Below are 17,596 nucleotides of genomic sequence, written 5' to 3'. Positions count from 1 at the left end.
ATTTACACATTGTATTAGTTTGCTAGGGCTGTCATAGCAAAGTATCACAAACTGGGTGACTTAAACAACAGAAAGTTACAGTTTTGGAGGCTGAAAATACGAAATTTAGCTGGTGACTGTCAGGTCCTTCTGAGGGCTGTAGAATCTGTCATATGCCTCTCACCCAGCTCCTAGGGATTTGCTTTCAATCTTTCTAGTTCATTGGCTTATTCAAGGCATCACCCTGGTCTTCTTACATGATAATCTCCTTGTATCTGTGTGTATCTGCCTCCAAATTTCTCGTTTTTATGTGGATACCAGTCATATTGGATTAGGGCCCTCCCTAGTTACCTCACTTTAACTTGAATACATATGTCAAGATTCTATCTTCAAATTAAGGTCACATTCTGAGGTATAAGGGGCTTAGACTTCAACATAAGAATTTTGAAGGGACACAGTTCAACCCATAACAAGTATATCGTTCTGTTGGTGTTGGCAGACATTTACTATCATACTGTCACCACCACAATCAAGATATAGAACAGTTCCATCACCCATCAGAATTCTTCTGTACCTTTTGTGGTCAATCCATTCCTCTATTCCAAGCCCCTGTCGTACTCACTGATCTGTTTCTGTTCCTGTAATTTTGCCTTTTTTAGAATTTTATATAAATGAAATCATACACTTTATAGTCTCTTAAGTCTGGTTGTTTTTCACTTATGCATAATACATTTGAGACTTATCATATTGTTACATGTATCAGTAGTTCATTCTGTTTATGGCCGAGTAATATTCTGTTATAAGGAAGTACCATAGTTATTCATTCCCAAGTTAAGGGACATCTGGGTGGTTTTTAGTGATTACAAATAAAGTCATATAAATTTTCACATACACATTTTTATGGAAGCATAGGTTTTTATTTCACTTGGGTGAATACTTAAGAGTGGAATTGCTGAATTGCATAGGAAGTATATATTAACTTTATAAAACTGCTAAATTATTTTCCAGAGCAGCTGTTACCATTTTGTGTTTGTATGAGTAATACGTAAAAGTTCTGGTTGCTCTGTATCCTTATCAGCACTTAATAATATTGTCTGGGTTCTTTTAGTTTCAGTTTTTGTTTCATTTTTGCTATTATAATATGAATTGGCAATATTTCACTGTGGTTTTAATTTACGGTTTCGTAATGACTGATGATGTTATGCATCTTTTAATCTGCTTGTCATCTGTCTTAATAAGTTCAGGCCGAGAGGCTGAGCCAGGTGGATCACTCATGTCCTGGAGTTCAAGACCAGTCTGAGCAACATTGTGAAACCGTCTCTACTAAAAATACAGAAATTATCTGGGCGTGGTGGCATGCGCCTGGAGTCCCAGCTGCTCAGGAGGCTGAAGTGGGAGGATCGCTTGAGCTCAGGAGGTGGAGGTTGCAGTGAACTAAAATTGCACCATTACACTCCAGCCTGGGCAACAGATGAGACCCTGTCTCAAAAAAAAAAAAAAAAGAAAAAGTTCAGGTTGCTGTCACAGAATACCATAGATTGGATGGCTTAAACAACAGAATTTAATTTCTCACAGTTCTGGAGCTGGGAAGTCCAAGATTACCCACAGGTCTAGGATCTGGTGAGGGCACTCTTTCTGGTTTGCAGACAGCTGTTTTCTTTCTATATCCTCTCATGGTAAAGAGAGAGAGAGAGAGGGAGATCATCTCTCTTCTAAGGACACTAGTCCCATTCTTGAGGACCCTACCCTTATGACCTAATTACCTCCAAAGACCCCCAACCTTACCTCTGATACCATTATATTGGGTATTTAGGCTTCAGCATATGAATTTGAGTGGGTGAATACAAACACTCAGTCTGTTGCATCATCTGTATCTTTTCTGGTGAAGTGTCTATTCAAATTTTTGTTGTTTTCTTGTTACTATGTTTTGAGTTCTAATGCTTTTAACTTTTCCATTACAGATTTTTGTTTGTTTGTTTTTGTTTTTGAGACAGGTTCTCACTTTGTTACGCAGCCTGGAGTGCAGTGGCACAATGACAGCTCACTGCAGCTTTGAGCTCTCAGAGACAGGGTTTCACCATATTGGCCAGGCCGGTCTCAAACTCCTGACCTTGTGATCTGCCCACCTCAGCCTCCCAAAGTGCTGAGATTACAGGCGTGAGGCGTGAGCCACCTTGCCTGGCCAATTCCCTCTTTTTCAATCTTTTGGAATAGTTTGAGTAGGATTGGTACCAATTCTTTTCTTTTGATTTTTTTTGAAACGGAGCCTTGCTCTGTCACCCAGCCTGGAGTGCAGTGGTACGATCTTGGCTCACTGCAACCTCTGCCTCCCGGGTTCAAGCAATTCTCCTGCCTCAGCCTCCCAAGTAGCTGGGATTACAGGTGCGTGAACCACACCCAGCTAATTTTTTGTATTTTTAGTAGAGATGGGGTTTCACTGTGTTAGCCAGGATGGTCTTGATCTCCTGACCTCGTGATCCACCCATCTTGGCCTCCCAAAGTGCTGGGATTACAGGCATGAGCCACCGAGCCTGGCCAGTACCAATTCTTTTTTTTTTTTTTTTTTGAGATGGAGTCTGGCTCTGTCGCCCAGGCTGGAGTGCAGTGGCCGGATCTCAGCTCACTGCAAGCTCCGCCTCCCGGGTTTACGCCATTCTCCTGCCTCAGCCTCCCGAGTAGCTGGGACTACAGGCGCCGGCCACCTCGCCTGGCTAGTTTTTTTGTATTTTTTAGTAGAGACGGGGTTTCACCGTGTTCGCCAGGATGGTCTCGATCCCCTGTCCTCGTGATCCGCCCGTCTCGGCCTCCCAAAGTGCTGGGATTACAGGCTTGAGCCACCGCGCCCGGCCTGTACCAATTCTTTGAATGTCTGGTAGAATTAGTCTGTGAATCCATCTAGCCCTGGGCTTTTTTTTTGTTGGCAATTTAAAAATTACTGATTCATTGTCACTGCTTGTTATTGGTTCAGGATTTCTATTTCTTCCTTACTTAAGGTAGGAGGATTGTATGTTTCTAGGAGTTTATCCATTTCATCTAGATTGTCTAGGTTGTGTGCATAAAGGTATTTGTAGTAGTCTTGAATGATCTTCTGTATTTCTGTGGTGTAAGTTGTAATGTCTCCATTTTTATTTCTCAGTGAGTTTATTTGCATCTTCTGTTTTCTTTTCTTGATTGATATAGCTAATGGCCTGTGGATTTTGTTTATATTTTCAAAGAACCAACCTTTTGTTTATTGATCTTTAGCATTTTTTTGTTTCAATTCAATTTAGTTCTGCTCTGATCTTTATTTCTTTTCTTCTGCTAGCTGTGGGTTTGGTTCGTTCTTGTTTCTTTAGTTCCTTGAGGTGTGATGTTACACATCAAACTGTGATGTCAGTTTGTGACTTTTCAGACTTTTTGATGTAGGCATTTAGCACTATAAACTTGCCTCTTAGCACTGCTTTTGCTGTATCTCAGAGGTTTAGATAACTTGTATCACTATTATCATTCCTTTGGAAGAATTTCTAAATCTCCATTTTGATTTCGAAATGTTAACCCAAAAATCGTTCAGTAGCAGATTGTTTAATTTCTGTGTATTTGGAGTTGATTTCTAATTTTATTCCACTGTGGTCTGGGGGGATACTTGACAGAATTTTGATTTTTAAAAATTTTTTGAGACTTTTTTGTGTCCTCTCATATGATCTTGGAGTTTCATGTGCTGATGAGAAGAATGTATATTTTTCAGTTCTTTGGTCGAATGTTCTGTAAGTATCTGTTAGGTCTATTTGTTCTAGAGTGCAGTTTAAGTCCATTGTTTCTTTGTTGACTTTCTGTCTTGATGACCTGTCTAGTGCTGTCGGTGGAGTGTTAAAGTCCCCCACTATTGTGTTGTTGTCTATCTCTTTTCTTAGTAGTAATTGTTTTATGAATCTGGGAGCTCAGGAGTTAGGTGCATATATATTTAGGATTGTAATATCTTCTTGTTGGACTGATCCTTTTATCATTATGTAATGACCTTCTTTGTCTTTTTTTTTTTTAAATGTTGTTGCTTTAAAGTCTGTTTTATGTGATATAAGAATAGCTATTCCTGTTTGCTTTTGATTTCCATTTTAGGCCTTAAATATTAAACTCTTCAGGCCTGATTCATGATATCTTTTTTTTTTTTTTTTTGAGATGGAGTCTCACTCTGTTGCCAGGCTGGAGTGCAGTGGCGCAATCTCGGCTCACTGCAACCTCCACCTCACAGGTTCAAGTGATTCTCCTGCCTCAGCCTCCCGAGTAGCTGCGACTATAGGCGCCTGCCATCATGCCTGGCTAGTTTTTGTATTTTTAGTAGAGATGGGGTTTCACCATGTTGGCCAAGATGGTCTCAATCTCTTGACCTCGTGATCTACCTGCCTCGGCCTCCCAAAGTGCTGGGATTACAGGCATGAGCCACTGCACCCAGCCCAATATCTTTTTTTTTTTTTTTCCAAGTTTTATTTTAGGTTCAGTGGATACATGGGCAGGTTTGTTACATGAGTAAATTGTGTGTTACTGAAGTTTGGTGTATGAATTATCCTGTCACCCAGGATGTGAGCCTAGTACTCGATAGGTAGTTTTTCAACCCACATCCCTTTCCTCCCCATGTAGTCCATAGTGTCTATTGTTCCCATCTTTGTGTCCATATATACTCAGTGTTTAGCTCCTGCTTATAAGTGAGAACACACGGTATTTGGGTTTTCTGTTCCTGCATTTGTTCTCTTAGGATGATGGCCTCCAGCTGCACTCATGTTGCTGCAAAGGACATAATTTTATTATTTTTATGGCTGCATGGTGTTCTGTGGTGTATATGCACCACATTTTGTTTGTCCAGTCCACTGTTGCGGGGGCGTCTTGATTGATTTCATCTCTTTGGTATTGTGAATAGTGCTGTGATGGACATACCAGTGCATGTGTCTTTCTGATAGAACGATTTATTTTTCTTTGGGTATATACCCAGTAGTGGGATTGCTGGGTTGAATGGTAGTTCTATTTTAAACTCTTTGAGAAATCTCCACATTGCTTTCCACAATGGCTGAACTAATTTGCATTCCCACCCGCAGTGTATGCGTTTCCTGTTCTCCTCAACCTTGCCAACATCTGTTATTTTTTGACTTTTTAATAATGGCCATTCTGACAGGTGTGAGCTTGTATCTCATTGTGGTTTTGATTTACATTTCTCTAATGATTAGTGATATTGAGCTTTTAAAATATATTTGTTGGCCACATATATGTCTTTTTTTTTTTTTGAGAAGTGTCTGTTCATGTCCTTTGCCCATTTTTAAATGGGGTTGTTTTTTGTTTGTTGAATTAAGTTCTTTATAGCATATAGATATTAGACTTTTGTCAGATGCATAGTTTGTGAATATGTTCTCCCATTCTGTAGATCATCTCTTTACTCTGTTGATAGCTTCTTTTGCTGTGCAGGAGCATGTTATCTTGCCTTTTAAAGGGCTCTCTATCTTATACCTTGTTTTAGGACCAGAGAGTTGTTGCAACATCTGTTCTTTTCTACAGTGAATGGATTGGACTATATCTCCTTTTAGGCATGCCTTCTGTAAATTTTAGCACCTAGCATTCAATTTAGAAGAATGTTTAATTTATTAGTACTCTTAGTTCCTTAATGAAATAGATTTGTATCATACTCTTTTGGAGATGCTATTGAATTCTTTTAACACTTTTTTTTAATAACTTTCCCTTAAGGTATTCCCATCTGTCGACAGCACTTAATTTGGAATAACATGGAACTTGAAAATGATTATTGCTTGAATGATTACAAGTGAGTGTAATTGCATATTGGCTGTTTTGTAGGCACTTAGTATTATGACTCCATATGCTAATATTTGTCTTTTGAACTCTTAGATCATGTCTCTTTTTCTTCTGAATAGTTCAGATTCCTAGATTTCATCATACATCCTGAACTTTAGATGCATTAGTTTGGTACTCTATACTACTTAACCTTTATCCTCTGATACGTTTATGTTCCCTTTTCATTTTTCATGTCAAGCTGTTTATCTCTTGCCTTTTGAAATCCTCCTATTATCTTCTTGCCTACTTTGCTCCTTTCTTTGAATATTGAACCATTCCTTCCTGGCCATGTTCCTTTTCTTTCTGTTTTTACAAGAGTTTTGGATAAGAGAGAATTGTTCTTCCCAAAGTCTTTCCTTTCTCGTTAAGCCCTGCTTTTGTTACTAAGCAATGCTGTGTGCACCAGTGACTACCAACATACTTTCTGACACTTTGTCTCTCTTATTTCTCCCCTCTTTCACATAATTCATCACTCCTTTCTTAAGAAAAGGGCAAAAGGATAAGAGGCAGTGTGGAATAGCTGTAAGAGCACTGAGAGTCAGGAGACCTTGTTATTTTTCTATTTTCTATTTTATTAAATAGATTTGCTATTTTCTATACTTTGGGTCTTGGGCAAGCCACTTTTGTTCTCTGGGCCTCCTTGTCCTTAATGTGAAATGAACAAGCTAAAACACATAGTCACAGAGGTCTTTTCCAGTATGTTTATTCTTGGATTTCTTTATGGCTTATGAGAATTTGTTTCACTTCTTTTATTATTTGTACCAATAAATACGTTAACATTTTATATGTATTTACATTGCTATATCTTTTTATATTTTAGAGAGTAGGCACTCTGCCTGATAAGCCAGCATGTAATTATGTGTACATTTAGCACTGAATGCATTTTGATGATTATGATTTATTTTTGTGTTAACTCTCCACAGCATTTCAGAAGGGTGTACCTTAAAGCTAGTTTTGGCTATGCGTGGCGGACCTATAAATACTAGAAGAGGTAGGCATATATATACATATATATATATATATATAAACAATTTGACAGTAACATTCTTTATGTCAGTTAGTATTTTTATAGCCTCAGGTTTCATTTAGGTTTCCTTTCTGCTATTAGGTCTTAGAAAAATCACATTTGGTTCTCTAGGCATTGTTCTTTAAAACCTAAATGCCTAGAGGCTGGAACTCTAAAATACAATTCAGAAAAATCACCTGATTCCTGATCCAATTCAGGGAGATTTAAAAATAAACCTTTTGCCAATATAGGGAACAGAAATGGAATGACATACTGTAAGTATTATATTACCATTGTGTTTAGTTTCATAGGAATCTTGTTTATTTTTAAATCGACCAGATCTTCAATTCCTGAGATTATGATTGTTTTGCAAAATTCCAACGTTGTCTGTTTACTTGGTTTGTGATGCATCTGGGTTTCATGGATATTATCATGGCCCTGTTGCATCCTTTCTCAGAATATAAGTAGTTCTGAAATCCAGTCATTCATTCAACAAATACATATTGAGCATCTACTAAATGGTCAGTGCAATGTTCCAAGTATAGTAGACATGGGAGAGAAAGTCTCTGCTTCATGACAGTGCCTACAATAAATGTGTAAAGAGTTGATGTAACTCCTAATGGTTGTAAGTGCTATGTAGAAAATAGGGTAGGAAGGGCCCTCAAAAAGATGACGTTAGTGGAGACTCCAGGCTGGAGTGTAGTGGCGCAATCTCAGCTCACTGCAACCGCCGGCCCCTGGGTTCAAGCAATTCTCCTGCCTTACCCTCCCGAATAGCTGGGACTACAGGTGCACGCCACCATGCCCAGCTAATTTTTGTATTTTTATTTTTTTTTAGTAGAGACGGGGTTTCACCATGTTGGCCAGGATGGTCTCGATCTCTTGACCTCATGATCTGCCTGCCTCGGCCTCCCAAAGTGCTGGGATTACAGGCATGAGCCACCACATACGGCTGTGTCTGTGTACTTTTAATCTAAAGTAAGTGGGATTTATGTTGATTTTAATTATTGTTGGAACCAATATTTGAAAATATAGGGAGCAGAAAGTATATAGTAAAAGAATTGTTGATAGTAATGTCATAGAATCAGCAAATATACAGACTCTAGTGGCACAGGGAAAAAAATATAGACTATAATGGCATAGGACAAAAAACCCTCATGTTTTGGTTTAGCTCTGTCTTTGAACATAGTAACATAATCATGCATTTCGTTTGTTTGTTTCTTATTAATACAACATAAGGAATGCTATATTAACTCTAGAAAGATCAGAAACTTATTTGAAGAATATCATGTTTATATTATATGCACAGGGCTGTTGTTCAAATTCAGTACATTATATCCTGTCACTACTGTGCCCAGATGCATAAAACTTGATCCAAATCGAAGACTTATCAATTTTCCATTTGTAGTTCCTACAGAAGATCCACTTAGGAAGATGGCAGAGTACTTGGATTCCAGTCGAGTTGAGGTCTGGGAGAAGACCTCCTGCAACAAACAAGTTACATTTTTGGTGTACCGAGAAGGAGATCAATTGAATTTCTTTCCTGCTGTAGATAGGGGAGATGGCACTTTAACACCGTTATCTGACTCTTCAAAGAAAATAGGTTTTCATTTGCATGTCTTACGGAGAAAAGGAGAACATCGTATGAGGTACACCATAAACTTTTGTTTACCTTGTGTTGTCAAAATAATCTATATATATTAACAAATGTCATGCATCTCATTCCTACCCCAGCCCCCAATATATAAGTCTGAAATTGTCCTTCATATGATTGATATGATAAAACTGAGGTTTTTTTTACAGAGTGGGATGTTTTCATAAAAAGATTTGTTTCTGTTACTCTGTGAAACTCTAAGATGCCTAATAGATTATAGAATCCTGTCATAATAGTGTGTTATTATACAACCTTAGCATAATAGAAAGGGTTAAACCTGAAGTTGATACCTTTTTTCCTAAATTTAAGTCTGCTGCTTAAAGGCGGATAAATCTCTTTATTTCTCTGATCTTGTTTTCCTATTCTATAAAAGGGAGAGAAATTGTAATATTCTAAAATCAGGAGGAGAAACCCTACAGATATTTAGCTAAGCAATAGAAAAATTAGAGAATTGGACAAGGCAACCTCTCAGTTAGTTGCTGTGCATTCTGAGTTACTATGATTGTTTATCTTCTTTCACTTCAAGTTATTAAGCATTCACTCACTGAACTTTTATGGCCATTCATTGAGCAAGGCACTGATGATGTAAAGATGATTGTTCCTACCTTCATGGAGCATACAGTCTGCTATAAAGAGTATCGGTGATATAATGTTGGTGATGTTATAAAAAGATACCAGGATCTCTGGGAGAATAGGTGAGAGGGCCTTTATTATGCATGAAAGGCAGAGAGTTAGACACAACCTCTGAGAAGCTGTGACCCTAAAAGGGGAGTGGAGTTTGCCAAGCAGACAGAGAAAGGGAAGGTGTTACAGGTCCTGCAAAATAAAAAGGTAGTGGTGAAATCATTTAAAGAAAAAACAGCTTGTAGTTTGGAGAACAGTTTCTTTGGGTCAAGAGTCCAGGCACAGCATCACTGTGCTCCAAGTCTCACAATCTGGAGTCAAGGTGTCAGCAAGTCTCTTATCAGGAGGCTTGACTGGGGAGGAGAATCTACTTACAAGGTCACTCTTATTGCTGGCATAATTCATTTCCTTTCAGTTATATGATGGAGGGCCCAGTTTTTTGCTGGCTGTTGACTAGAGGCTGCCCTCAGCTCCCTCTTGATGAATTCAAAACTGACTGATTTAGGGCCTAAATTACATCTGCAACGTCCTTTGCCATATTCAGTTGGCTAGAAGCAAGACGTCCATCATGCCTAGGCTCAAGGATAGGAAACCATATTTGATGTGAACACCAGGGGTCAAGAGTCAGAGAGATTCTCCTCGGATTCTGCCCACCACAGAGTGTTACGTGAAAGAAAGATTAGACTCAATTTTTTGTGGCCTCAGAGAGCAGACTGTGACACATGGGTGTTACCTGTTGACTTTAATATGTCAGCATCTGGTTAGCACTACAAACTTGGCATAAACCATGGGCAAGAAATGGAGGAGGTAGCAGTGAGGGTTACAGCCTTAGGCCATTAATAGAATGTCTTCATACCACTTTTGCCATGTGCTGGCTCACTGTTTAGTTTTCTTCCCTAGTACACACTCTTTTGGCTTTCTTTTCCTAAAGGAAACCCAAGCTCCTCAGCTTAGTGTATGAGTCCTTTAACAACCTGTCACCATAGTTTTCCAGGTCTTTTCGTTATGCTGTGTTTTTATACACCTTTTCCCTTTTTCTTAAAACGTCGTTTTCTCCTCTTACTCCGGCTTCTCCTCGGCCAACTTCTATTTGTTTTTATGACTCAGCTCAAATGTCATCATGGAATTTAATTAGAACTGTCTTATTGTTCATCACAAGATAATTTATTTATTTTTTCTTCCTTTGTATTCATTTACAATAATTGGACAAGGAAAGGGATGGATGAATGAGAAAGAGGAGTAGAAAACGATCTGGTCATACCATGAAGGACATTTATCTTTCCTGTTCTAGAAGAGGCTTTCCTAGTCTACAACAAAGGTAGCAAACTTCTTCTGTAAAGGTGTGCAGATAGTAACTATTTTAGGATTTTTAGGCCAAGATACAGCATTAAGGATATTAAATAGGTACTTACATAACGAGAGAAAACAGATCTCCACAAAACTTTTACTAACAAAGTTCAAAATATAAGACTAACAATTGGGTACTTTTCTTCTGTTTGTACCACAGAATTCCAGAGAAGAATGGAATTCTTTTTCATGGGAATAATGTTTTACCTAATTGAGGTTGAAAGTTAGTGTTGCCCATCAAATTTGCAAGGTTAATTGCAAAAGTCCGCTTGTTAATACTGATCTGTAATGAGATTTTGTGTATTTTATCTTAGAAAAATTTTTTTTCACACAGATAGGTACTGTCAGATACTGCTATCAGTCCATGAGCACATTATTTTATTGAGCATATTGATCATTTGTAAGACATTTATAAAATTCTATCAGATCTTTTCTTGCTGTTTGCCCTGGAAGCTCCTCAGTTCCACATTTAAATGAATTTTGAAATAGGACATTTTTTGGAAATTGCCCTGAGGTATAAAATCACTGCTAGACCTATAGCTTGAGCTCAGAAATACATCTGCTGCAAATTTCTGTGGGAATAGAGATATTACCTAATTTCAACTTTTGAAAGCATGGGAATGATTGCAGCTTGCTATTACATGCAATTCAAACATTAGTTGTTGTTAACATGACAGTATTGCAGTATATGTTTCACGTATAAACATTGTTTTATTTTGTAATTTTGGGTTAAATTCATTACAAAACATGAAGTCCACATTAAAATTAATTTCCAAAGACAATTAAAAAATTTAAAAAGTGTTTGATAATAGTAGTTAAGGCCAGTTCTTCTCATTCAGAGTTCCTGAGCTAAAAAAAATCATAATGAAACTTTATTACCAGTAAGCCACCAAACTGATGATGGATAAGTCCATGAAACAATTGAAGTTTACCATTAACACTGCTGGTTTAATAACACAGGATAGATTCAGATATTTACCATGAAATACCTGCTGATGAATAACTGTATACTTTAAATACCTTACATGTTTAAAGGGCATGGTGGCTCACACCTGTAATCCCAGCACTTTTAGAAGATGGGTGAATCTCTTGAGTCCAGGAGTTTGAGAAGCCCGGGCAACACAGTGAAACTCCATCTCGAAAAAAATTAGCTGGGCCTGGTGGCACACACCTGTAGTCCCAGCTACTTCGGAGGCTGTGGTGGGAACATTACTTGAGCCCAGGAGTTGAGGTTGCAGTGAGCCGAGATCGCACCACTGCACTCCAGCCTGGGTGACAGAGTGAGACCCTGTCTCAAAAAGACAAAAAAAAAAAAAAAAAAAGAAGACCTTACGTGTTCACTAACTCTATAAATTTGTCCAACTAAGTTTTTTTTTTTTTTCTGTTCCACACATCACCCCATCAGTCATAGCAGAGTTCACTTAAAGTTGTACTAAATTAATGTTTTAGCAATTTATTTGAAAATATTCTCACCTGTAGTAGCTTCATGCAGACTATTCATAGAGGCCAACTCTTCAGTCACTTCAAACTTGGTAATGATGCCCTCAATAAATAGTAACACAGAGCAATATGGGTGATATATGTCAGCTCATCAAAAAACAAGGAAAATGACTCAATCATTTACCTTATTTTTAAATCAGCTGTTGACGTTGCTTCCAATGCTGTCAACTTTTTGCGAAATTGTTCCTGCTGAAAAAGTGACCTTTAAACAAGTTTATTTTCTCAGGACATACTTCCTCAACTGCTATGATCAATAGTGAATTAATTCACTATTGATAAGTAGCTTTCCTTGCTTGGCTAGCAGATATAAACAATCGGAAACTTCTTTGGTTATAGCTTCATTTTCATTTTTTATTTTTGTAAAGAAATTCTGCTGTGATGTAAATTGTAAATGTGATGTAAATTGTACTATGATGTAAATTGTAAATTTTCTAATTTTTCTGACTGTTGCTTTCCTGCAAGTTGGGAATATTGTGATGAACACCTAACCTGGTAATGCTTATTTATGCTGTTTTCCTTTAGCATAGCTATAGTGTCACTGCATAATAAGCATCATGCTTTGCTATCTAATTGCTGACAAATAATCCACTCTATGGAACCTTAAAATGGCAACATTTGAAATCTACTTTTCTTGTTTGACAAGGTTGGGTGTACACTACTAATAAAAAAAGTCACAGAATAGCAATATACATGGCAGTCAAAATGCTGTTGAATTATGACTGTGTCACAGTGATTTGTAGTTTCCCATATCACAATGTAGAGCAATGAGAGAACCACATAAAATCTGTCATCGCTACTCAATTCTGCCATTGTAGGCAAAAGCAGCCATTTGTAATACATGATTGGGTGAATGTGGCTGTGTTCCAATAAAACTTTATTTATGAACTCAAATTTGAATTTTATTTACTTTTCATGTGTTATGAAATACCCTTATTTGGAGTTTTTTCGACTAATTAAAGTTCATAAACCATTCTTAGTTCATGGGCCACACAGAAATAGACATAGGTGGTAGGGCAGATTTGACCCATGACCATGGTTTGCTGGCTCCTACTCTAGAAAGGAAGAGGTAGAATTGAGTGTTAATTTGTTTCATTCTGACACAAAATTCAGCATCAGTCTTTTCTTAGTCTCAAATCTTTTTAGTGGATCATGCCACCTTACTGGGATTTTTTTGTTTGTTTGTTTGTTTTTTGAGATGGAGTCTTGCTCTGTTGTCCAGGGTGGAGTACAGTGGGGCTATCTTGGCTCACTGCAACCTCCGCCTCCCAAATTGAAGCGATTCTCCTGCCTCAGCCTCCCGAGTAGCTGGAACTACAGGCATATGCCACCACGCCCGGCTAATTTTTTTGTAGTTTTAGTAGAGATGGGGTTTTACCGTGTTAGCCGGGATGATCTCGATCTCCTGTCCTGGTGATCCGCCCACCTCGGCCCCCCAGAGTGCTGGGATTATAGGCGTGAGCCACTGCACCTGGCCTGGGATTTTTTAAACAGAAAGATAAGGAGACATTGTAAGACTTAATGGTAAATTGTGAAAGTTAAATGAGGTCTTGGCTTTGGGATGTACAGATTTCATGTTTGAATAATATTACATTTGCCCATCTCGTATCCTTTAATCCTATCATTAAATCAAAAGATTTAAATATGATATTTAAATATAAAGAAAGCCATTTCAGATTAAATTTATAAATTACTATGTTAACCTAATCTAGTTACATTTTTCATCTGAAAAAAATTTGTGATTGGCTTCTAACTCATCTCATGAATCTATACTTCATGAGAGAAAACACAATAATGTGGTTCTTTGAAAAAAAAGGTGAACTTAAAGGTGCTTTTATACTCTAAAATGAGTCCAGTGATTTATCATTATTGTTCTTTTATATATGTATATAATACATATTATATATATAAAAGATATATATGTGTGTATGTATGTGTGTGTGTATATGTATATATTCCATGAGAGAATAGGTCTTTTCAAGACAGTAATGTTGAATCAGAAACTTTTTTCAGTATTCAATAAAGATACTTAAAATGCCACAGGGTAACTCAGAAGTATTTAAGATTAAAATATTGCAAGGTAACTGAGAGTAGTGTATACTTGAGTTATTCCTTCTAACTCCACAGGGTGAAATGACAAAAATCTTCATACACCCTTCCTCTTCAGGTATTGTGTAGTTGGCCTTGAGACAGAAGCCTTCACACAGTAGAAGTTCTGGCACTCATTTGGGTGCACAAGCATGATGCAGTAAGGCCTGTCTTTTGGTGCCTGGGGAAGCAATGAGTGGTAGTAGGAAGAATCAGCTTGGGAACCAGACAGATGGGGGATTTGAATCTTAGGTCTGCTGTCGATAGCTTTCTGATCTTGCGCCAAATCACTTAACCTCTCTCACCTGGAGTTTCTCCATTAATAAAATCGGCTATAATATCTACCTTATGTAGTTTTGTGAGAATTAGGAATAATGTGTGGGAAGTGCCTGGCAGAGTAGGCATTCAGTAAATGGCAGGCAATGTTATTACTTCAGTGTTGTACTTGTGTTGGTTATCATACTGTGGTAGCCATGTTGTAGTAGGTAACTGTGACTTTCATAAGTCAAGCATTACAGACTGAATTGGTTGTGGAGACTAGTCCTACATTCTTCCTTCTGATGCTATTACCCATGCGTGTAGTGCATGTAATTAACCCACAGTTTCAGAGCATTTCATGTTGCACCGTATAAAATGTAGGAATGGGGCTGTCTACTCTCTTTTTTGCACTTGTGTGGCAATAATATGTGCTTCAGAAACATTAAGGAATATATCCTATTAAGGCTATCCTAAATTGTTTCCATTTCTTACAACCATATAAAATGGGAAATTTTATTAACCCTCATACTTGCATTGTGTGGATAACCTAGTTTTCCTATAAGTAAATCTGCATAAAAACTAATATGTATTCTTATTCTGCTTTAAAGTTTTAATCGTTCTCCAAATGTGCTGAGCTTGTATTTTATCAAATCCTTGCCATTCTAATTTTCCCATTATAGAAAAGATAAATGAAATTTCAAAATCTTTGTGTTCAGTTCATCAAACATTTATTGGCTATGTACCAAGCGCTGTGCCTGGTGCAGACTAAGAAGATAAAATCTAATATCTGCTTTCAACTTGCTTACATATGGGTGAATAAGGGGCAAAACAAACATGTAAATATAAATATGAGGATAGTGTGATACATCATTATGCAATCAAAGAGGAAGGGTTCCAAATATTAATTACATTGAAATATGAATAACGTCACTGTGGTTGATCAGTATTGAAATGTTTAACCTGTTTAATAGCTTGTATCATGACTTGACTGGATGTCTTTTTTCTTGTTAAAATCTATGCTATTCTAGGTTTTTACATTTTCAAACATATTTAGAAAAATTTTAAGTTATTTCTACTTAAGAAAATTTATTAGCTGGGCGCAGTGGCTTACACCTGTAATCCCAGCACTTTGGGAGGCCGAGGTAGGTGGATCACGAGGTCAGGAGATCAAGACTGTCCTGGCTAACACGGTGAAACCCCGTTTCTACTAAAAATACAAAAAATTAGCCGGGTGTGGTGGCACACACCTGTAGTCCCAGCTACTCGGGAGGCCGAGGCAGGAGAATCGCTTGAACCTGGGAGGCAGATGTTGCAGTGAGCCGAAATTGCACCCTGCACTCCAGCCTGGTGACAGAGTGAGACTCCATCTCAAAAAAAAAAAAAAAAAAGTGTGTGTATGTATATATATATACACATACACACACACACATATATATATTTGCCCTTTAAGAATAGTCTTAAGAATAGAAAGTGATGACACCTGTGCATGAATTCTTTTTTTTTTTTTTTTTTTAGTGAGAATCCCCTCAGGATGACTAAAAATGTATGCTACTCTCCCGTGCCAATTTTTAAAAAATTCTGATTCATGGAAATCTCATCAACCTGTTGTCTGGGTTGCATAATTATCAGCCTTGCCTGATAAAATGAAATCAGACATTCTCAAGGAAATGGATTTTGCCTCTTTGGGAATGATATGACAGGTGCCAAAACGTCTTCATTTATGATATGCTGAATTTGGAGAAGCTCAGCTATACTAGATTTTCAGTAATGCTAGATCATAATATTTATTCCCATTTCATTTTTTCTTTTAAGAAGTACATTCTTTGAAGTATATTTTCCTTGCATTGACATTGACATTGACAAAATGGAAGTAGTGTTTTATCATTAGTAACTTCTATAGATTGCTGTTTCATATAGAGCATTTTTAGTCACTGAGCAGGTATCAGAAAAATTTCAAGTAGTTATTGTTTTCTTTTCAGTGGTGGTTCTATGTATAATTCGGATACAGATGAGGATGAAGAAACTGAGCCTCCTTCTTCTGGGCAACAGATAATTGAAAATTCAATAACTATGAATAAGATGAAGCTGCTAAAGGCTAAGATGAAGAATATGAATCTCAGCAAAAAGGTGAAGCTGTTGGCATTTGGCCAGGCTTATCTCTCGCTTACCCCTGCAGGGCACTCAGCAATGAGGTCTGTTGGTCATTGTGAAAATATTATAAAGTATTATTCATTTCAGGTTTCTGGCCTCAGTTATTTATTAAACTTCTAAAAGGGATAAATTGTTTTTTTTAGATTAGAAGCACACCTGAAGGGATTATACTGCACTTAATATAATTCATTATTTTAAAGATCATTCTGGGTCTAAGAAGGATAAAAAAAGAGAGCTTAATCTTAATCTTGCAATAATTACTTTTTAAAAATATGTTAATAGTTATTTATTATGGATAAAGATATCTACTATTTAGTAGATAGTGTCAGTTTTCCAAAGTGATTGAACCAGTTTACATTCTTTACAACAGTGAATGAGAGTTGCCGTTTTCCCATATTCTTCCCAGTATTTGGCATGGTCCTTTGTAATTTTTGTAATTCTACTTTGTAGTGGCATCACATTGTGGTTTTAATTGCATTTCTCTGATGAGACCTGGAAGGTTGAGCACCTTTCATACGTTTATTGGTCATTTGGATACGCTTTTTAATAAAACACCTATATTTTTCCATTTTTCTGTTGGGTTGTATGTTTTTTGTTACAGAATTTTTTTGGAGTTTTATATATATTCTAGATAAAAGTCCTTTGTTTCATATTACCACTTTATTGCTTTCCTTTTTACTCTATTAATGGTTCCCTTCCTTTTTTTTTTTTTTTTTTTTTTTTTTGAGACGGAGTCTCGCTCTGTCACCCAGGCTGGAGTGCAGTGGCCGGATCTCAGCTCACTGCAAGCTCCGCCTCCCGGGTTCACGCCATTCTCCTGCCTCAGCCTCCCGAGTAGCTGGGACTACAGGCGCCCGCCGCCACGCCCGGCTAAGTTTTTGTATTTTTAGTAGAGACGGGGTTTCACCGTGTTAGCCAGGATGGTCTCGATCTCCTGACCTCGCCCTTCCTTTTAATATATAATAAAATTCAAAAATCTTTAATATACGACATGATGAATTTTTACATTTATATACACTCATGTAGACACAACCCAAGTTAAAATAGGACCTTTCACTCCAGAATGTTACCTCATAATATTTCCCAGTTAATATCTACCTTTTCCCACTCTCAGAAATAACTACTGTTCTTACATCTATTACCATAAATACGTTTTTCCTATTCCTGAAATTTATATAAATGGA

General features: G+C 37.3%; 1 protein-coding gene across 4 annotated transcripts in view; it reads left to right on the top strand.

The window, feature by feature from the left end:
- Nucleotides 1–17,596, top strand: part of ZFAND4 (zinc finger AN1-type containing 4) — a 56,533-nt gene that overhangs the window by 16,927 nt on the left and 22,010 nt on the right. For all 4 annotated transcript variants that reach the window (XM_025397887.1, XM_025397884.1, XM_025397885.1 and 1 more), the window contains 4 exons: nt 5,683–5,758; nt 6,711–6,778; nt 8,202–8,442; nt 16,241–16,388. In XM_025397887.1, the coding sequence (XP_025253672.1) occupies nt 5,721–5,758; nt 6,711–6,778; nt 8,202–8,442; nt 16,241–16,388 (495 nt within the window). In that variant the 5' untranslated portion in view covers nt 5,683–5,720. The remainder of the gene's footprint in view (nt 1–5,682; nt 5,759–6,710; nt 6,779–8,201; nt 8,443–16,240; nt 16,389–17,596) is intronic.

Source organism: Theropithecus gelada, chromosome 9, assembly GCF_003255815.1.
Source record: "Theropithecus gelada isolate Dixy chromosome 9, Tgel_1.0, whole genome shotgun sequence".
NCBI lineage: Eukaryota > Metazoa > Chordata > Mammalia > Primates > Cercopithecidae > Theropithecus > Theropithecus gelada.
The sequence above is the reverse complement of the archived record's forward strand: the minus strand, read 5'-3'. Positions and strand labels throughout refer to the sequence as shown.